The sequence below is a fragment of the Vulpes vulpes genome, chromosome 9, assembly GCF_048418805.1.
Source record: "Vulpes vulpes isolate BD-2025 chromosome 9, VulVul3, whole genome shotgun sequence".
NCBI lineage: Eukaryota > Metazoa > Chordata > Mammalia > Carnivora > Canidae > Vulpes > Vulpes vulpes.
Genome location: NC_132788.1, coordinates 92,025,202 through 92,046,867, shown reverse-complemented (window position 1 = coordinate 92,046,867; position 21,666 = coordinate 92,025,202). Strand labels below are relative to the sequence as shown.

The following is a 21,666-nucleotide window of genomic DNA, read 5'->3' as shown; positions in this document are numbered from 1 at the left end:
GCAGAGGGGCAAAAGTCTAGCCAAGGTCATCTGCTCCTGAGAGGTCCAGGCATTCCTGGCCAAGGACATGAGAGTGCCTACAGAGGTAGAGGCCAGCCAGCACAGTTTGTGGGGAGCATGCTGGCTCAGCTGATTCAGGGTAGAATGAGGCTCCCCAGCTAGCTGCCCACCCCTTCAGCATGTAAACTGAGGCACAGGACTTAAAGGAACCGAAACCGGCCCATCCTCAACTGATTTGGGATTCAGCTATAGAAAGCCCTATAGTGTGAGCAACATGGTACCCAAACCTTCCCCCAAGTCATCCCTCCCTAGCCCCCAAGCCCCCATTCCACATACACAGAGACAAAGGCAGTCCACTTACCACAAGAGATCCTCAGGGACCCTGGGGAGCTGGGGAGGGGCTGATGCTGCCCAAGCTCGAATTAGTCCAAATCTATCCGCCTCGACTATGTGTGTCTTGGGACCCTGCCCAAATACTGCTCCTTAATGAGGTTATTAATTACGGGCTGTCCCTTCCCTATCTTTCCCCGGGAAGACGCTTTTCCTTCTAGTTGGCTCTCGGCTAGGAGGCAGCGGTGGCAGCGAGACTGTGCCTCCCCCCTCAGACTAACAGTGAACAATCATCCAGCTTTAATTAGGGCGCTGGGTCCAGCCCAGTATTTACTCCTAACAGCCTGATGAGGGGAGGACAGGAGAAGACCCAGAGCCGGGAGCAGCATGGCCAAGGGCTGGGAGAGCCAGGCAGCCCACCTGGCCCAGAGAGGGATGGACTCACACAGCAAATGGTCACAGACCTCAGCCTCATTCCACACAATGCAGGATTAGGGTCCACAGGGGCACCAGCAGTCAGGAAGGACCCATAGATGCGGCAGGTCTCAGCCAGGGACATGGGGGCGGGGCTCCCCAGTAGCATGGAGGGTCACTTGAACTTGACTTCTGTTTCTGTCATGGTTAGCTGTGTGACTTGGTAACGTGCTCTCATTGAGAAAGTGAGGTGGTTGTCATCACCCACAGCCACAGGGTTCCTGAGCAGCCCCCCAGCAAGATGCCCCTCATCACGCCTGGTCTGAGGTTTCCAGCAGTGGGGAGGAGGCCCTAAGGGGGACTGCTCCAGCTTCCATGGAAGCAGCCCTTGCAGTACTATCAGAGTGGCTGGAGAAGTCGCCAAGGGGCAGGGGAGGAGTGGAGCTCCAGGCCAGAACTCAGGTTGGAGGGTGGGGAGGGGCCCTAGAGCCATCTTTCCCTCAGCCATTGTGTACCAGCCATAGCACTGTGCTTGGCCTCTCCAGATCTCTGTTTCTCTCTCTTTGCCCAAAGAGGGGTGGCCTGAACCCTCCACAGGCCATGTAGGGATTCATTTCCCAAGGGCTGTAATTGGGGTCTTCCTTCCCCTGTGAGTTGGGCGTCGCAGCAGTGACTGAGACTAGGGCTCACACTGCACTGCCTCAATTCATCTTCGTGGCTGTCAAACCCTCATCCCTACTCTTCAGAGGAGAACACTGAGGCACAGAGCAATTGAGTGATGAGGTCAAGGTCACACAGCTAATGAATGCCCATCAGGATGACACATACCTCTCCTCTGGGTCCTGGTCTCAAATGCCCAGTTGCTGGGTGCCAGGGCCATTGGGATGTCCAGTAGGTCTCTAGAACTGAATGGATCCAAAACTGAGACCCTGACTTCCCTCTGGATCCGCATTCTCCCTTCTCTCCCTCACTGGCCACCACCTCTGGCTCAGCTGACAGCAGGTCCCTCTGCTTAGGCCCAAGGCCTCAGGGTGACCCGGAACCTGCTTTCTCTCTATCAGCAAGTCCTGTCAGCTCCACCTGCACAAAGTATCCAAATCTGCCTACTGCCTGCCACCTCTCTGGCCCACAGCCTGCCCTGGGCCACTACCATCTCCCCCCAGCACACGTGCTGTCACCAGCTTCTGCCCTCACCCCCACTGCCCCTAGTCTGTTCACATCCACATGCAGCCAGAGTGTCCTGTTGGAATGGTGTCCTTCCTCTGTCAACACCATGCTGCAGCTCCAGGCCACCACAGGAAAGGTAAAGTCCATCCAGCAGCTCTGCTCCCAATGGCATTCTTGCCCTTGCTCCTCAGGCCACACTGGCCTCCTCACTGGGGCTTAAATACACTCCTGTACTCTATGCACAGGTCTTTGCACATGCTGTTCCCTCCACCTGGATTGGCCTTTCCTCAGAAGTCTAGAAGGGCCCTCTCTCACCACTTCCAGGTCTCTGCACACACATCACTGGCTTGGTAATCCACTCCCCCACCCCACTTTAAGTAGGCCTCCCACGCAGCAACTGATCTCCCCATGCCCCGTGGGGTTACTCTTTTAGCTAGCATTCTAGTAGACCTCCTCTCTTTTGTCTACTGTCCGCGTCCGACCTGGTCTATGAGAGCCAAGAGAGGAGCCTTTGCTCTCTGGCCTGGAAGAACGGGCCATGTGCTGAGTGGCTGCACCTCCCCAGAGTCGGAGTGGCCTCCCCACCACCCTGCCCTAGCTTGCGCGTGGCCGGCATAGGAGCAGGCAGGTGGGTTGGGCAGCAGAAGACTGCAGAGGGGCTGGCAGCGCTGCAGCTGCCCCAGGGCTGGCCCAGGAGGCCCTCCCTCTCCCTGGCTCCTCTCCGTATGAATTATTAAAGCTCATTTATGATGGGCCTGCCTAGGCCTGTGGCTTCTGTGCATAATTCATGGCTCTCCCAGAAGGGCTGGGTGCTGGAGCAGCCAATTTTTCCAGGAAGCAAGAAGAAAGTACAGAGAAGGAGTAGCCCAGAGCTGGGCTGTCTTCTGCGAATGTCTGCCTCCCTGTCCCACCTGGGGCAGCCCAGCACCTCCACCCACCCTTGCCCCATGCTGCCTTCTCCAGCATATTTGGATTCTGGTTCCTGGGGCCTGAGTCCCTGGGCTTTGTGCAGGCTCACCCACTCCTGTCTCTGTGCCTCAGTTTCCCATCTGTGGACAGATGGGGTTGTGGTTTTCAAACTGCAGTGGCACCAGGATCATCCACCTGGGCTCCCCTGTTGGGTGAGGATCATGGGTCTCAGGGTACGAACACCTAGGTGTCACTGTTTGCAAATTTCCTAGCAGTCTAGAGCTGGGATGTAGCAATGAGCAAGAGGAGTTCATGAAGCAGCTGAGGCCTCCCCCAAGCAAAGCAAAGGGTCCAGGCCAAGGACACAGGGTACCTGCCAGCCAGTCTGCCCAGGATCCACCGTCTGCTCCCCAGGCCAGGAGCCACCTGCCCTAGTTACTGGCACAGATCAAGGCCGTTTTTGGGTCTGTAGCACCTGCTTCTCACCCCAGTATATCCCCCAGGGAGTCAGGCACAATGGGAAGGTAACCCCTAACCAGGCCCATTTAGCAAATGGGTAAACTGAGATTTAGCAAAGCTGACTCTTAGGAGGCGGATATATTGATGCAGACCCCCTGTGCTGTGATAGGGGAGCCATGCCTGCTCTCAGGAGGTACACAGTATGGATGAAGCCCCTGTAGAGGCCACTGGGTGAGTCAGGGAGGAACCCAGGAGCTCCAGCCACCTCTCCCTGCCCCACACCAATAGCTGAAGCCTGACTGGAGATGGCAATATAGGTTCTATCCGTGTGTCACCAACTACTTCAGTCAGATTCTGTGATTCACACGTCCCCATCTCCCCTCCTGCACATCCTCCCCACCCCCTAGCATGAGTCAAATCCTCGCTGAGCCACAAATAGCTGTCCTCTATGTTCATCCTCGACATGGCCTCCTGCCTTGAGAAGAACAGAAACCCCCTACTTGGGGGTCCTTAGTTCCTTCTCAGGGCAAAGATCCGTCTGTGGAAGCTGGCAGGTCCCTGGAAGACACCCAGGTACAGAGAAGAGGTAGAGCAAAGACCAGAACTCAACCTATCAGGGCCAGCTTTGTTCTCTGGCCTTGACTCACCTCTACCAAGTCACCCCCACCAGGAAGTCTTCCCAGATTTCCCCCACACCCTCTCAAACCCGTAGTTCTTATCCCACTTTACTGACCCTTGCCTTAAGTTGGGACTATAGCCTGATCCCATCACCAAGCTCCCTGCAGAACTTAGCTTGCAGGCTGGCAAAGAAGAGTCTTCTAGAAATGCCTAGGGACAGATTTATCCAAACATCCTCTGATCCCCAGACTGGCACCTGCCCTGTTCACCTACCTTAGCAGTGGGGCAGAGGCTGCAGGGCAGGCTGGGAAAGGGCCTCCAACTTCAACAGCTAGCAGAGCACCAAGAAATGGACCAACGATATGGAGCACCTATGGTATGCTGGGTGCTCTGTGTGCGATTCCCACTGATGTCACATAGCACCCTTGGCTAGGTGCACACCAAACCAGGCCCATTTCATGGATGAAGACTGAAGCTCAGGGGATGAAGCAACACACCCAAAGCCACACAGCCAGTCCGTGCTGAACCAGAATTTGAACTCAGCACAGTATGGCTCCGGAGCCCAGGCTCTGTCTTCTAGGGAGACATGACTTCTATGTCTCCCTAATCCCAGGATGGATGCCAATGGCCAAGATTTAAAGTAGGAAATAAGGTGCAGACAAGGGCCACCCCTCTTTTATGACCTTTCCCAGTTTTGAGAAGGGGCCCACCCTTATATCCGGACCCCTACTGCCTCCTCAAGCAAGCCAAAGCTGGGTGTAACTGGGAAGTTCTTACTCTCTCCCCAGAGCAGTCCTATCCTAGTCATGCTGTCCCACCCCAGGGAGCTTGGACTAAGTCAGGGCGGGGGCGGGGGGGGGGGGGGGGAAGCCCACTTCCTCTGGGATTTGCTTCTCGCTAGTCCCTGGCTTCTCAGAGGCTCGAAGCTGCATGTAAATCGAATGTGAGTGCTCAACCTGCCTTGACATGCTTTGGGCTGGTTCCTCACAGGTGCTCTGTGGTGAATCCTTTAGCAATGCAAATCCTCTCTGCGGGCTGTGCTGTGCCGGATCCGTGGCTACAGCAAGGAGGGGGGTTCAGAGGCCACTTCAGCAGCAGCACCTCCTTCTGAGGAGCCCCAGGGAGGTGCCCAGGCCAATATGAGCCACTCTGCCTGGTAAGCCTGAGTTGTCCTGGGGGCTGGCTGGAGGAGAGGCAAACCCGGCAGGGCTTATCACCGACAACATACTCTGCAGGTGTTTCCAACCTTCTGCAAATTCCCCAATAGCTTGCTCCCTCCCTCTCCATTCATTCATTCAGATGGTTCCTGCACCAGGCTGCAGGCTGGGTCCCGGGATACAGTGGTGGCCAGGGCAGATTTGGGCCTGCCCTCAGGAGCTTGACATTCAAGCAGAAAGGATGGACGTCTGATTGGATTCAGACCCGATGAGTGGAGAGAAGAGGAGTCTAGCGAGCCTTGAGGGGTGGGATGCGTGTCAAAGGGCCTGACCCAACCCAGGGGTCTGGCCAGGTGAAGGTAGCACTACAGAGCTGGTGTGCAGTCCTGACAGGTGCAGCACGTGCAAAGCCCAACAACTCTGCCCACAGCGACGTCCTGTGAACACACAGAACAAGCGTGAGCACCAAAGCAGGCTGCTCTCCCACACAGAGCCTGGCAGAATTCCCACCTCAAGTACATGGGGAGCACTTCCATGTACCGAAGGGTGGAGGGTGGTGGGCTCCTGACAGTGGGGAGATAAGGAGAGCAAGGCCCTTGTGTCCCTCCTCACTGACTTGCAAGGGTATCTGCCCTATGTTTACCAGCCCAGTTCACATTCACCCAGCCAGTCTGCCTCTCCCCATTTCTCAGATGAGAAAAACAGGGTTCAGAGTGGCTGCCCAGCAACTTTGTAAATTGGGCTTAACACAAGATTACCTACTACTTGTCCTGCTGGGAGAGGTGCTTAACACTTGGCCCCCACCCTCTGGGATCTCTCCATCTGGGAGAAGTAGGCCCCCCGGGCTGCATGGGTCTGGAAGTACCCAGGGAAGGTGGGCCCTCTGGGTAGGGGAGAATGGGGAACAGACTGGCAGGGGAGTGCTCAGTCTCTATTTACTCATTCATTCCAGACTAACAACCAGGCCCTGGTGCAGAGCCTCCTGCCCTGGGCATCCCAACACTGCCCCATACTTTGTAACTTGTGACCTTGACACCTCCCCCAGCCCACCCTCTCCCCCGAGCCCCCTGGCTGGAGCCAGCAAAGAGCCCTGAATCTCAGCTCAATGTACATTAGGGATTGGGAACAGTATTTTTTTTGGGGGGGGAACAGTATTATTATCTGCACAGGCTAGATGGGGCTCCAGCAGTAAGACCCTCCTGCTGCCACTCCAGCCAGAGGTGCCCGCAAGTGCAAAGCACTCACAAGTTCCCTGATGTTTTCGACTGTCATAAAAACTGTCACAAAAACACTACCTCTTGAGTACAGGGCCAGGCACATAGCAGGTGCTCAGAAAGCATTGGCTAAAAGACTGGATGCTCTATACTCACAGCTAGAAAAATCCAAGAAATATGATCCCATTTTAAAGATTAGGAAACTGAGGCACAAAAATGACTCAAACAAAATCATATTTGGGACTCTTTTTAGGACCCATAGCTTCTCTCCTTCTCAATTCCCACCTCCTTGACCAGGTTTTCTAGCAAGCAGCAGGCAGGTGCAACAAGGTCAGTAGAGTCCATGGCTCTGGGTCCCTCTGGAAGCCTCAGGGAGTCCCCACCCTTCTGCATGTTAGAGTAACGGCCTCCATACGCCACCAATCTGGAAATCACCTGTGAATTTATTTCCTCAGGCGCTGGCTCAGAAACCATGTAAATCACCCCCACTTAACGGTCTCTGGGATTGTTCCCTGCCACCCCTCTCCAGCTGCTCTGTGCCATGGAACTCAGTGCCGCAGGGCCCCAGTCGCAAGCAGTGCACAGCCCAAGGTGTCCTGGGTGCTAGGTGTGCAGCAGGACACAGATGGAGCCTGCCTGGAGCTTCAGAAACTGGGCTGGATCTGTAGGGGCAAACCCCTCCCCTACCACACCCCTGCCCCTGTCCTTGCGGGGGGGGGGGGGGGGGGGGGGCTTTCTCTCAGAGGAAAGTGGGTGTGAGTGCTCTCCCCAGCCTCCACAGCCCTGACTGGGGGAGGCCCAGGATCATGGGAATGGCAGAGACCCTGAGGACGCCTGAACTCCATCTGGAAAATGAGCCCTGCCCCACCTCCCCCACCACTACTGGAGGCAATGTCTCTCTCTTCACCCCTTGGATGCTGCTTGGAGCACCAGTCACGCATAGTTATTATTCAGCCTTGCTTCCATTTCGTCTTCACTGACGGTCTCCCCCACAGACTGAGCTCCCAGAAAGCAGGCCCAGCACACAGCTAAGTGGACTCAGGCGGGAAGGGGTGGTCAGGAGGGGGGCTCTGAAACATGGGCAGGTTATGGAGTAGTCAGCAGGGTGCATGAGGCAAGAGCATGTCAGGAGGGAGCAGGGGCACTCAGCTGAGGAGGCCTGGTGATCTCCCTGAGACAGGCCACAGACTCTGGCCACTGGCCACATGCAGAGGAACCTGGGAACAGACAGTTTCCAGAGGCACCACAACCAGGAGACTCCCCAGAACCAGTATGCCAGCCCCTACCCCTTCTGCCTGGAAGCCTCTGTCTCCCTTGCTGTGGAGGTGGGGTGGGGTGGGTGGCAGAGGGGAGGGTCCTGTGTTTACTTTCCTATTCCCTCTGGCCATGCTTCTCTACCTTGGCTCACCTGGGTGGCTCTGGAAGATACTGGTACCTAGGCCCTGCCCCCACCCAATTAAATAACATAGTCTCATGGGTTCCTGGACCCCACCTCCCCCACTCCCCTAAGGGCAGACCTTAGAGTCAGCCCCTGAGCTGGGACAATTCCTTGTAAGAGAGCCACAGGAGGGTGTGTAGAATGGCCTTTGCCTTTTGGCACCAGCAAAGCCAGGCCCATATGGAGGCCCTGTCCTAGACCTTAGTTACTCCAGCTTCCAAAGACACAACTAGCTTGGTCTGTAGATACCTGTGTAGACTCTGTTTGGTGAACATTTACTGAGTTCATTTACTGAGCAGTGGCCCTGCCCCTGCCTCTCCTGGGCACACAGCCTCGAAGGGTAGGCAGCAAGGTCTACAGCAAGACAAGAATAGGGGAACCTTCAGGCAGCCTAGGGAGCCTCTGACCCACAAGGGGAAGTCAGGGGAGGCTCTGGGGAACAGTGACTCCCAGTCAATCACTAAGGGACAGGCAGAGGTCAGTTGGACCACAGGCAGGCCCTTTGCAGCCCATTTGACCGCTCCCTGGCTTACTCCACGTTTGGCTCACAGTAGCTGTTTGTTACACCCCCATGGAAAGTGATGGCTGCTATCCTGGTGGGTACTCAGTCCTGAGGGCAGAGATCCCCTCCTGGGCCCACTCCTAGGCCCATGAGAAGCAGCCCCCCCTCGGGCAGCCCAGGTGGCTCAGCAGTTTAGCGCTGCCTTCAGCCCAGGGTGTGATCCTGGAGACCCAGGATCGAGTCCTGGCATTGAGTCCCTCGTCGGGCTCCTGTGTCTCTGCCCCTCTCTCTCTCTCTGTGTGTCTCTCCTGAATAAATAAATAAAACCTTAAAAAAAAAAAAAAAAGCAGCCCCCTTGGCTATGGTCTCCACAGCACCAGCTTACAGGGGAGGACAGAGAGGAGAGCCACACAGATGGAGTATCAGGAGAGCATCATCCTCAGCTGAAGAAGGATCCATCAATCTGGGGGGGGGGGTCCCAGGAATAATGAGGACCCTGAGGCTCAGAGGAGGGCAGTGGCTTGCACAGACTCCCACAGTGAGCTGGACACAGACCAAGGATAGGGTGGGGTAGGAGGACACCGACAGAGGGAGGAAGGGCAAGGGGAGGCCCAGGCCCTACAGCACAATCTCCTGAGGTTTCTGGGCACTTCAGCAGCCAGGATCTGGCTTAAATACTTGACCTTGCTGCCTCTGAGTCTCCCATGGGTAAATCCAGGCACCACCAGGGATGGGTGGGAGTTGGGGGATGGAGCAAGTGGGAAGATGGAGGGTAAAGGGTAGGTAGAGTGGTGGGGGCATGGGGGGAGTGAATCTAGACTGTCCTGCTCCCCTGCTACCTGTCCACATGGGTGATCACAGTACTGTCAGCTCCCAGCTGGCTAATGGGAGAAAGCCTGAAGGAGGAGGTGGGCTGCAGGAGGGCCATGTGAGGCTGTGGCTGGGTGCTCAGACCTGAGTACTGGAGTAGGAATCCTGCCTCCACTACTATCTGTGTGATTTCAGAATCACTCAGCCCTGCTGAACCTCAATTTTTCTTGTTCATGAAATGGGAATAAAAATGGATTGATCTCACTGGATAGGATACATGAAACACATTACTCAGGGCCCAGCTCATAGTGATTGGTGATGTGGTTAAAATAACCACTTTCCTAACAATGTTTCCTTGAGGATGGACATGCCCCTTCCCTTCCCCTGTGCTTCCCTCCCACCTTCTTCCTCACCCCCATCCCATGTTTAGGCCTCTGGTCTGATCTTGGAGTAGAAATTGCTTCCTATTCTCCATTACTCCCCGCTTCTTGCTAACAAAACCCAAGTCTGTAAGCATCTCTCCTGCCTCCAGCCCCAAGGTGACCCCATCCTTTGCTCAAGGGTAAATCCTGATTAGCCAGAGCCAATCACAGTACACTTTCTCCCTTGCCAGTGATTGGTTTAGAGTGGACATGTGACCCAAGTGCTAACCAATGAGTTGTGAGGCGAAGTTGGCTAGGGGCTTCTGAGCCAGGTTTCCTGGCTTCTTAAGAGGAATCCAGTATCTCCCTTACTCCTATTGTCTAGTACCTGTGATGCCTGGAGCTATGGCAGCCATCATGTTGTCACGAGGGGAGTTGGCCAAGAATAGACCCACTAAAAGTGAGGCCAGTCAGGCAGAGTGCAGGGGTGGACTCAGTCCTTAATGACAGCTCTGGCCTCCCTATCAGAGGATAAAAGGACTAACCACAATGAAAAAAATCATCATGCTGTAGTCGCCATGGTGTATGCAAAAACTCCTTTTCGTAGTAGTAGCCAAATGTACTCTTCAGACTCACATTTTGGAGGGGTAGTAGTCAGCCCAGTGCCCACTCCTGGAAGGGCCCTATACACTGGGGCATAGGGTTGTCAGAAAGGCCCACAAAGGGCTGGGAAGCCAGAGGCAGGCATGGGTCAGAAGGGCTCTTTGCCTCAGTACTTGGGTTGAACAGACCAGCCTGACAGACCATGATGAGCAAGGGCCAGGAGGTACAAAGGCCAGAGCTCCTACTAGGATCTGCAAGTGGCTGGGCCTGGCTGGAGCCTGGAGAGTCACAGGGCTAGTGGCCAGAGACTAGAGCCTGCCCAAGCAGCCTCAATGCTGGCCTGGGAAATGGGGCTCTGCCCACAGTAGGCTTCTGGGGTGCAAGGTTATCACTACCCCTCAGCAGGAGACACTGCAGCATGCCAGGGGGTCCAGGAAAAGAAGGGAAGTCTTCAGGTTTTCCCCCCACCCACCCCAGCCTCAGCTCACAAGGAGAAAAGAGAAACGTCCATCTGTGACAGCCATCAGCACAGAAGCCTGTTTCACCAGCTCATTTCTCTTTTCTAATAAATGAAGCTGGGGGCAGGGCTGAGGTGGGTTGTTTTGTTGTTTGTTTGTTGGAACTGGTAGCAGCACCAGGCCTGACCTTTAAGGCTTCAAATACAGCATTTTAGGCGGCGCCGGCAGGCAAAGAACACGGGGCTGCAGAGGGAAGTTATCAAGGCTAAAATGCCACGTCAGGCTGGGAACTCGAAGCAGAGCAGGGGCCTCTACCCATCTCAGGAACACACCAGGCCATTCCTGCCTGCCTAGCGACAAAGCTGTCCTTTCCGAGGGTACCCTGAAAGCCTTGCTGACTCTAAAATGGCAGGGAGGCACCAACGTCTGTCCCAGAGGAAGACCAGGAGTTGGAGCCTCATACCACACAGGCACCCTGCTCTATAGGATTTGCCAGAGGAGGGATCCCTGGGTGGCGCAGCGGTTTAGCGCCTGCCTTTGGCACAGGGCGCGATCCTGGAGACCCAGGATCGAATCCCACGTCGGGCTCCCGGTGCATGGAGCCTGCTTCTCCCTCTACCTGTGTCTCTGCCTCTCTCTCTCTCTGTGTGACTATCATAAATAAATAAAAATTTAAAAAAAAAAAAAAAAGAAAGAGAGAAAGCAAGAGACAAAGCATAAACTGAGGGGAGGGCCAAGGGAGAAGGAGAAGTAGACTCCACACTGAGCAGGAAGCTGGATGGGGACTGGATCCCAGGACTCTGGGATCATAACCTGAGCCAAAGGCAGATGACAGAGCCACCTGGATGCCCCAATAAATAAAATATTTAGAAAAAAAAAAAAAAAAGGATTTGCCAGAGGAGGCTTCAAATTGCTCCTGCATCCCATGTCAGGGATGATGATGATGATGATTGTTTTTGTTTGTTTGTTTTTTAGAGAGGGAGAGAGAGAAGTGGAGGGACAGAGGGAGAGGGAGAGAGAGAATCTTAGGAAGGCTCCATGCCCAGCTTGATGCTTGATCTCATGACCCTGAGATCATGACCTGAGCCGAAATCAAAAGTAGGATGCTACACTGACTGAGCCACTCAGACACCCCAGGGATGTTTTTTATCAAGAGAACCAGTTGTATGTGATAGTGCAAGGACAGCTAAGCTGGGATCATTCTTTGAGCAGCCTGTATTGAGCACTGGGGACTGAGCCCTATCCACAGGGTTTGTGCAAGCGAAGACACGTAGGGCTTGAAGGTTCCTCTCTGCCATCTCAGACATCAGCTTCCTTGTCTTAAAATGGAGGTGCCTGGGTCCCCAGAGGCTTCTGTGGTTGGGATATGTCCTTCCCGAGACAAGGAACCATGCAAAGTCCATACTACCCAAGGAGACAGTGCCCCCAACCGGAACCCCCACTGGCCCTGCAGGCTCCAGAGCCCTTCTCAGTCACTTCTGCTTTTTGCAGAAGCTCCCTCCCAAAATGCCGAGGACATTGGGATACCCCAGTACTGACAACACACAGACCCTGAGAATGCCAGGAAAGCAAAACTTATGATCCGCTCAGACATCAGAACCCATGTCAGAACCCTTCATATCAGGGCCAGAGCTCAGCTGGGCACACAGCAGCCCCAAGGGCCAGCACCCAGTAGACAAAAATTCATCCTTGGAAGGAAGAGACTTCATGGGAGGTGCCCTAACTAGAGAAACATATGGGGATCATCGAGCTACTGTACCCCAAATCATGCCAGCAACTGACTGCACAAATATCTTCCTAGGGGTGAGAACCCTAGACCTACAGCAGATGTTCCAAGGATGCCAGTCTCCCTCCCTTTGCCGTGCAAATGAGAAGCACCCACTCCAAGAGGGGGAAAATGCCAGCCCAAGGTCACAGAGCAAGGGTTCCCACTCTCACTACCCAACCTCCCTGCCTACCCTTCACATTCCCCACAAGGAAAGGTCTGTCTGCAAAGATGCTTTACTTCATAGAGGACTCACCAAGCTCCTCTGAGTCCCAAGTCCTCCAGTGCATCTAAATACCACTCAATCTGCAAAAATTTGAATTCCAAGGATGCAGCCTGTGTGTTTCCTTCACAGACTGTCATCGAGCCAGTTGGTAGATGATCAAACTTTCCAGATCAGCCTTAACTCGGGCTGTTCCTGACATAAAAGTTTGCAAAACACTGGCCCTAACAACCAGGCTGCTTTATTTCCCGCTGCCAGCATTTGCCCAGCCAGCTGTGGCATTAACTTCAAAGGCGGGTGCGGGAGGGGGCACTGAGAGCACGTCCTGGGTACAGAGAGATGAACCACGTGTCTGCATATGCACACATGCACAACACACACCCATGTTTCTGCTCCTGTTCATGCACACCTGCACCTATGTATACACATGAGCACATGCATGCACACATACCTGCACATGTGCACACAAACAATATGCCAGCACACGCACACAGGGACACATATGCACATGCACACACACCCACACAAGCACATCTTCGTGTACAAGTGGACATTCACACAAGTATGTGTTCACATGAGCACACCCAACACATGTGCACAAACACACACAAGAGCATACTCTTAGATACATCCACACATAGCCCAAGGCAAGGGCCAAGCACAGGAGGAAAGACATAGAAACTACAGCTGCGTGTCAGGTGCTTATAGGGCCTGGAGGTGCCATGGGTGCTGTGGGTGACAGGAGAGGTTTCTGGCACTTGAGAGGGTGGGCCTGGCTGGGCTGAGAACCGTAGCAGATCAAGTCAGGATCCACACAACCTTATCATGTACTCCCCGGGGCCAGGCCCGTCCCCTGGGACCTTTCATACCCCAGCCCTGTGAGGCAGCACGCTCAAGGGACCCTATTTTACAGATGAGGCCCCAAGACCCAGAAAGGCCGAGGAAGTCCCCAAGGTCGCACAGCTGGTGAGAGGTGTGACAGAGCCTGAGGGTGCACCAAGCAGGGCGCTCATTCAGAGAGATTTGGCTGGCAGGCAAGGAAGGCATCAAGGTGGGAGCCAGGGACCCACCAGCTACACAGGGCGGTGAAGGAAGGCAGAGGGGACAACTCCCCCCTCTTACCACTCCTTTCCCCTTCGTTTAACAGAGTCATTTCCAAGGTGGGGAGAGCTGGTTAATGACCAGCAGGGAAGATTTCCCATGCCCCTCCCTCTCTGCTAAACAATTAGGTTGATTAGAGCTCAAAGTGGGTCAGTCTGAGAAGCAGCTTCCAGATACCCAAGGTGTGGCCAGAGGCCAGTATGTGAGGTGCGTGCCCCTCCCGCCGGCCGGCGGAGGGAGGGTCTGGCGGGGCTGGGGGGTCAGGCCTCACTCTGCAGCGAGAACACAGCGTGAATAGGAAAGGAAGACCCTGAGCCTATCTTCCTAGGACATGGGGATGTCAGTCAGTGGAGCCCTGGAAAAGAAACTGAGGCCCAGGGGAGGAGAGGGGCCTTGTCCAAGGTCACTGGCATACAAGCCACCAAGCTGACAGGATTGGGCTGGAAATACCTTTGACAGAGGTCCCTCCCAGAACCAGGCTAACCCGAGGCAAGGGCCCCCAAGCCCCCCATGTGAAGATTTCCCTCACCTAATCCCAGCTAGACAGGGTCTCCTACTCCATGAGGTTCCATCCCCCACAGGCTCAGGCACTAGCACACACAGCGGCCAGAAGCCAGGCGGACCAGCCCAGGCCCAGAAGGAGGGGCCCCAGCTCAGATGGGAAAGGGACTAGGTGGCCCACAAGCAGGATCAGGCCCAGGGACACCAAACCTATGACCTAAGTCCCATAGTGGCAGGGCAGGACCAGACAGAGTCAAGCCCCGGGGTTGTGCCTGCATAAAGTAGGGCTCAGACCGTGTGGGCCTGAATGACAGCATCCTTGACTCCTTTTGGGTAGCTCTAAGAGATCCCTGTGGCCCCCCCAGGGGCATCCCAATCCATTGGTGGTCACCTGCACTGCCAACTCCCCCACCGACCTTAGCCACAGGCAACTCGGAAGGCTCTTTAGGTTACACAGAACAAGAGAGGAAGGGAAAAGAAAAAAAAGCAAAAACCACACATACACCTCCCTCTGGGAATACGAATATTGATTCTGTAGCTTCTTGTTTAGACAGTAGGCACCAGAGGAAAAAAAAAAAAAACCAACCTGACATGAACAGAAGCTCCCCAGTTGGCTGAAGGAATTGTAGCCAGCAGTGGGAAAGCCCCCCACCCTTGCCTTCATAGTACCCCAGACCTTGATGTACCCTGCCCCCACCTGAGGCCCTAAGCCCACTCACTTAAAGACACAGGTCACCAGTTCCTGAGGCAGATCTCAATCTAGAAGACTGCAAGGATAGCAGCAGGGCAGGGGTACTGGAAGGGGAAGGAGAAAGAGACCAGCCCCCACCCACACACACCACTACCTGCCAGATAGGCTCATCCCACAGGCCTGCCTAATTTGACCCCCAAAACCTCCAGCTGGCCCTTGAAGAGTTTCGTAGCCCCCCAGGCCACACCAGTCCTTGGAGCATGAAAACCACTAAAGTCTATAAAGCCCGAGTCCTCTGAAGTCCCCTCGGGGCTGACAAAACCCCCAACGGACTAGAGGATCCAGCCTCAGGTTTCCATTAACCACCCCCATGCCCTTTCTCTCCAGAATCATACTGGAATCTGGAGGGGGAGATGGCATTTTGGCATCTTGCAATGGGAGCCCCTCCTGCCCAACCCCCCATACCAGGCAGGTCTGGTAGATGACTCAAAGCCTTGGAAAAGAAGAACACCTGAGTTGGGGGCCCCATGATCACGTGTGTATGTGTGGAAGAGGGTGGAAGTGGGCTGGCAGGGCAGCCTTGGGGCAAGGAAGAAACCCCCCCGCCGCCCGCCCAGGTTGTCTAAGACTTGGAAGAGCAAAGCGACAGTGCAAGAAAGGTTACAGCTGGAAGGCCTAGGCACACCGCCTCACAGGTCTTAGGCCTCTTCATTTTCATCCAAAGACCCAGGTTTTGGGTCCCCACCCCCAACTTCCTGGGCCTACTGCTCAGATGTGCCGAGGCCCCTGGCAGGGCAGCTAAGCATCTAGACCAATCAGTCCTCTCCGAGGGCTGCTTTCAGAAATTGTGGGGCTTTGGGCAGGGCCTTCATCTTTCTGAGTCTCAGTGTCCTCATCTGTGGAACGGGCATGAGCCCAGGTTTTGAAGCCAAGGTAGTAATGTAGCTAAGGGCCTGGCCTGAGCTTACTGAGAGGAGGCCCACTATTAGCCTGGTGATGCTACCCACCACAGTCAAGCTGGGCTCAGGGAGGGAAGGAGGGAGGTGGCCCAGAGTCTGTCCTCCAGGAGCTGATACCCTACGTAGGTGGGTACAGTCTGAGCCTTTAGAAGGTGTGGGTATGAGACCTATTTAGGTGGGTACAACCCAGAAGCCTTTAGAAGGTGTGGGTATGAGACCTTGAAAGAGGTATTTAAACCCCTCAACAAAGCATGCAGTGATGAGGGGAATCACCAGCAAAGCAGGATAGGAGGTGCTCAGCCCTTGAGAACAATGTGAAAAGGCTGGTGGGCAGAGGCCTGTCTGGCTGCAGCATTAGGGCCAGATGCTGACGTTTATAACAGGTGTCCCGGTGCCCACCCGTGGAAGCCTCCCCACCCCTCAGAGGTCTATGTCCCCTCACAGGAATTCTCACCACCAGCCTCTTAAGCAGGTTCTATTATCTCAGCTGGGGAAACTGAAGCAAGGTCATCCCAACAAGAGGGTCAGCTCTGGAGGCCAACGCTTGAGCCTGCTGGGCCTACACCTGACACCCAGCGTGTCCCCAAACTGCCTCCTCTCAGGAGCTGGCAGGGTCCCCCAGACACATCTGAGGTGCCAGAAGCTGACAGTGCCCACCTGCATACAGGCAGCAGAGAAAAGGAGGCACTGAGTATTGAAGTGTTCACTCTACTTGTGAGTCAGTCTCTCCTTGGGGACACCAGGGTGACTGAGAATCCAGAGTGAGATTCGCCCACAGATTATGAGGAGACTCATCTTAAAGAATGGCTCCCCCACCTTCTCAGGGGTTAGTCTGACATGGCTCACCAGAAGGAGGTGCCCAACAGGGGTAGGGCACAGCAGGAACAGCAGCCCGGGGTCTTTACACCAAGAGGGATATGAGCCCTTGGCAGCTCTGCACACCAGTGGTGGTGGCAGCAGGCTGTGAAGCCTCACCCCTCCCTCCTGCAAAAGCTGCGGCAGGTCGTTGGGGAGATGGGGGACCCAGATGTGTGATGTTGCCTCCCTCTAACAGGGAGAGTCACAGGGAGGTGAAGGCGCGGGCTCCGAGGCCCAGACAGGCACACGTCACCCACCATTAACCGTAGCTAGACTGACGCATGCCCCGTCGTGGGCACTCAGGAAAAAGAGCACGTACTCCAGCTGTCATTAATCTGCTAGGTGGGTTCAGACCCCTCGGGCCGCTCTCAGCTCCCCACTCACCCTGCCAGAGGAAGGGAGTGCTGGCCAGTGCTGTCACCACGACAGAGTGAGGCTAAGAGGGGGCGACCAGCCAGGCAGCTCAGCCTGGGGCTCCCACAGCACTCAGCCAGGGCCCCACAGAGCAGGCGACGGAGGAAGCCAGGGATGCCAGAGAACTGGGGTCAGAGGTTCCCCCAAAAGAGGCGGTCACAGAGCACTGAGAGGGATGGGCAAGGAAATGGAGGAGTGGGGCTGCGGGGGCCCCAGAAGGCGGCAGGGGAGGGGACCAGAAGACACATGGGAGAAAGACTGGAGAGAGGCAAAGCAGTTGCCCTCGGCAGGCAGCAATGGCCATTCGCCATTCAGGGCCACGGCGGGAGTGCGCGGAATTGGGAATGGGGAGGTGGGTAAAAGGGAAAAATGTGCTCTCACTCCTCCCCCAACTTCACCCCCAAACATACGAGTGCACGGGTACACACCCATGTACCTGCTCTCATGGCCTCCTCGTTTGAAACCCCGATTTAGGTCCAGGCAGGGTGAGGGACTTCCCCCCACCCTCTGCTGCCAAAACCCAAGCCCTGTCACCACTCCAGCGGCAACTCCTCTGCCCTCCTTGGTTCACTGCTGCCTCGGTCCACTCGCCTGATGGGCACAGAGCCACTCTGCCACAGCAATCACAGAAATAATGGCCACCGGACCCCAAACCGACACTGGCTTAAAACCAGTGGCTCGCAGAGCTCTGCCAGACGCAGACGAGGAGATGACTTTCCCACCTAGGGCCCTCTCCGCCCAGGGGTCGTCACACCAGTGCCATGACGATGAGGCTCCCACTTCCCATCTCAGAAAGCCACCTGTATCAAAGTCTCATCCTAGCCTGGCCGCTGACCCAGGAAGAGTTCAGGGAGGTCATCTGCCCCCAAGGTAGCCCCACGGCAGGCAGCCGCCTCAGCCTTTTATGTGACTTCGACAAAAGCCCCAAAAGCCCCCGCTCCAGCTGGCCATGCAGGGGCCCTCACTCCATTCCCTCCCCTTCCTCCTTGTGAGGATCAATGGGCATCCGCATCTGCGGGACCAGGGCAGCTGAAGGGCGCTGGCTGTCACGGTAAACCCTGTGTGTCGTCGTCACATTAGTCACTTCCCCCTGGACCCTCAGAGCCGCGCAGCCCCTGTCCCACCCCCACTCTCGTTCTCTAATTATGGTTTGCGAGACATGTCCCAAACCCTCAAATTAGCTCCAACTCTACGGACAAGAGAAGAGCGTCCAGCTGGAAATGTGCCGCTGCCATCACACCCGCCTCATCCTCTTCTTGCTGGGGACAGAGTGACAGGTGTCCACTCTGGTCAGGGTCTCACACTGTCCTTCCAATGGAGACCCACGCAGGCCCAGCAGCCATCTGGTCCATTGCAAGGAGAGGGGGCCAGGTGGGAAGAGGTGAAAAGAGACATCTATTTAAACCTTCATTCAAGGAGCTATAAAATGGCTAGGGAAAAAAATATTGTGGCTTGGTTTTGAGGAAAAAAGAACAACAAAAAATAATGCTTTTGCTCTTTTTTAAACATTGTGGCTAAAGTCCATTTTCATCACAGCAAATAAAAGACAATAACGCACCCACAAGCCCTGAACTTCCATATGATTCTCCTCTCCTTGAGCACCCCCTCCCCACAACACATACACACACACACAAATCCAGACGGTTGACAGAGGACACGTCCGTGCGGCACCTGTAATTTGCCAACTGATCACCCGCCTGAGCACAGCCAGGCTGTATGAGGAAAGAAATGACGAGATGAAGAGACACTCAGCAGTGCCTTTCCGAGTTTGTTTTTCCCTCATCTGAGCGAACCTACCAGCTGGAGTTGGCAGGTTTTGAGGCAAAACCAGGGTCTCCTACCCTTGGGCAGAAATGGTCTAATGACGCAGAGTCAGCCTCTCCCCTTCCCTGAGGCCAGAACCTTCCCCTTGGCCACTAGCAGCCCAGCTACTCATTTCCCAAACCCCAGGCCTGGCTACTGGTGAAGTATCCCAGGGACAGGTGGCTCCACAGACCTGGAGACAGATAGCAGACAGCAAGGCAGTCACCACGGCCCAAAGCCACAGGGGTGAGAGGTGTCTGGGCACTGACCTAAGTCTGGGGCATGGTGCCCACAGAAATAGCTGCTGTCCTAGAGGCCACGGGCACGGAATGCCTACTCCAAGCCCCAGACACATCTGGCTGAGCTCATCAGAGGAGGATGCCCAAGTTTGCTGGCCCTTGGGGAGGGAGAGAAGGCTCAAAAGGACCCTGAAAACCGGCAGAAGCTGGCAGGGCCAGGAGATGCTATCCCCTTGTTGGCAGCAGCAGCAGAGGCAGGCAGGGGTCCACCCTGCCATTCACTTTCTGCCCCCATCCCAGCACCTTCACCTCCCAGCTCTCCAGGGGACCCTCCCCTCAGGTGCAGCGAGGGGACAAGCACAAGGGACACTGACCCCCTCGGTGGCACGGGTCACAGCAAGAAGGTGCTTGCACCCTCTGCATCCAGTCCTTCCCGTCAAAGGAAAAGGCCAACCAAGACAGGTGTGGAGGTGTCCTCCGCCTCTGGCTCAAAAGCGCCGGGTTCCCACTGGGGAGGAAACGTGGAGCGGACGCGCGGCTCCAACTCTGCCGGGCAGGGGTCGCCGGCCACCCCCCCACCCAACCTCAGGCTCCCCTCTCAGCGGGACAGCGGCAGGGGAAGCAGCGGGCAAACTCGGAAGCCCCCCAGCCCATCCCGAGGTTTGCAGATCCTGCTCTGCCCCGTCTGGGGGCTGGGGGGGGGCACACAAGGGGCACCGCGGGGAAGTTTCGCGACGCAGCCAGAAGCGCCGGGACCGCGGCTGCCACCGCGGCTGCCCGTCCGCGGGTCTCGGGGCCGCCGCCCCCGGGCGCAGCCGGCGGCCGGACCCAGCGCCCCCGCCCCGGCGCGGGGAGGGGCCGGCGCGGCCGGGGGCGGAGGGGCGCGCGGGGCTCGGCCGGGGTCCCGCGGCCGGCGAGGAGGCCACTTACGTGTGCTGCTGCGGGAAGCTGTAGGCAGACGCGCCGGGGGCGGCGAGCAGCGGCAGCAGCAGCAGCGGCGGCAGCAGCAGCGACAGCGGGCGCGGGGGCCCGGACGGCGGGCGCCGGGCGCCGGGGCCGGGCCGGGGGCCGCGGCCGGGCCAGGGGAGCGCAGTCGGCGCCGGGCCGGGCCGAGAGGCGCCGCAGGTCCAAGCCGGCACCGCCATGTTTCCATTCAAGATGCGGCGCCGCGGGGAGGGGGGGCGGCGGCGGCCGGTGGGGGGGCGCGGGCAGCGGGCGGCAAGCCGGCCTCCCCGCCTCCTCCGCCTCCTTCGCGCCGGGCCTCCCGGGCTGCACGGGCCGCAGCGCCTCTGCGGGCCGCGCGCCGCGACCTCTCCGCCGCGCTGACTCGAAGCGCTCTGAGCGCCCGGCCCGGGACCCGCGCTCAAATAGCGGCCGCCGCCAACCTGCCGGCGCCGCCCTCCCCCTCCCCCTCCCCCTCCCTCCCCGGCCGGCCCGCCCCCGCGCGCCCCCGCCGCGGCCGCGCGCCCGCCCGTGCCCGCGCGCCCCTCGTCCCCGCGCAGCCCCGAGAGCGGCGCGTGTGCGCGCGCGTCCTGCCCCAGCCCCGGGCCGACCTCGCGGGGCGCGCCTCTGCCCCCAGCCTCCGCCCGCCCGGCCCTCTCCGGCGCGCCCGCGGTGGGAGTTCCGGGCTCCGCGGCCCGCGGCAGGCGCACGGGTGACCCTTACGGGGGCTCGACCTTCAACAGGCTCGAGGCCTGGAGTCGCAGGTTTAATGGAGGAATGGCAGACTTCAGACCAGAGAACAGGGCATCGGTGCTAAACTCACACCCCCAGCGGCTCCGGCTACCTGCAAGAGTCCTCTCTTGGGGGACTTGGGTCCTCACTCCCTGACGGAAAGGAAGGGCTTCGGCCTCCTGGATCCCTGAGCGGGAACCTGGGTCCAATTGCACAGTTGTGCGGGGTTTGAGAATGGCAGGATGCAGCGCTCTACAGCTACTCATTTACTTCAGGGGCCTAAGCAGGCAGTGTGCGCAGACCAGACCCTAGCCACCCCCCCACCCCCCACCCCACCCCCGCGAGACTTCCAGAGCCTCTATTTAGACTCCTTCGGCGCCAGGAAGCTCATCCCTGCACAATCCAATCAGTTCTGTCCTGAGGCCCCTGGCTCCTCCCTGCTGCAGGGAGAAGCCAGGGGCTGGTGTGGCTTCTGACTTTGCAGCTTGTGGGCCTCTCAGAGCCTCAGTTTCCTCTTTTGTGGATGCTTGTGTGGGGTGCTTAACCCGATTTCTAGCATGAAGTGAGAATGGGAGTATATTGCTTGGTAAGTTGAAACACTCTTGGTTGGCAGAGATTCCCAAATCTGAGAGATTCCCCTGAAGTTGCCCCTGGAACTCTGCTCTTCCCTCTAGACAGGTTGGAAGAGTGCTTCCTGCCAGCTTGGCTTGGGGCAAGATTCTTTTAGCAGTAGCTGACCACAGACTCTGGGAGTTTAACATGAAGAATGAGGAATAGTAGCCATGTGGGGAAGAGCCCCCACTTTACGGTATCTGTGTGAGCCTCCCATCACCCACTCATAAGTCAACCTGAGGAAGACTTAATGTTGAGGAGGGAAGAATGATGGCCCCCAGACTAAGGAAGGCAGAGGTCAGGGGCTGGAAATAAGGCTTGGGACAATCCTTACTAGCTCCCCAGTCCTGCCTGGGGTGTCCCACACCTGCCCCCACCCTCATAA

General features: G+C 56.8%; 1 protein-coding gene across 6 annotated transcripts in view; it reads right to left on the bottom strand.

Annotated features, from left to right (window-relative positions):
* Positions 1 to 20,277, bottom strand: part of CACNA2D2 (calcium voltage-gated channel auxiliary subunit alpha2delta 2) — a 138,902-nt gene extending 118,625 nt beyond the window's left edge. For 4 of the 6 annotated variants that reach the window (XM_072720948.1, XM_072720949.1, XM_072720950.1 and 1 more), the window contains exon 1: positions 19,926 to 20,277. In XM_072720948.1, the coding sequence (XP_072577049.1) occupies positions 19,926 to 20,140 (215 nt within the window). In that variant the 5' untranslated portion in view covers positions 20,141 to 20,277. Of the gene's footprint in view, positions 1 to 361; positions 595 to 19,925 lie in introns of those variants that run through there. The other 2 variants (XM_072720952.1, XM_072720953.1) reach the window with 2 other exon arrangements.
* Positions 20,278 to 21,666: the final 1,389 nt, after the last annotated feature.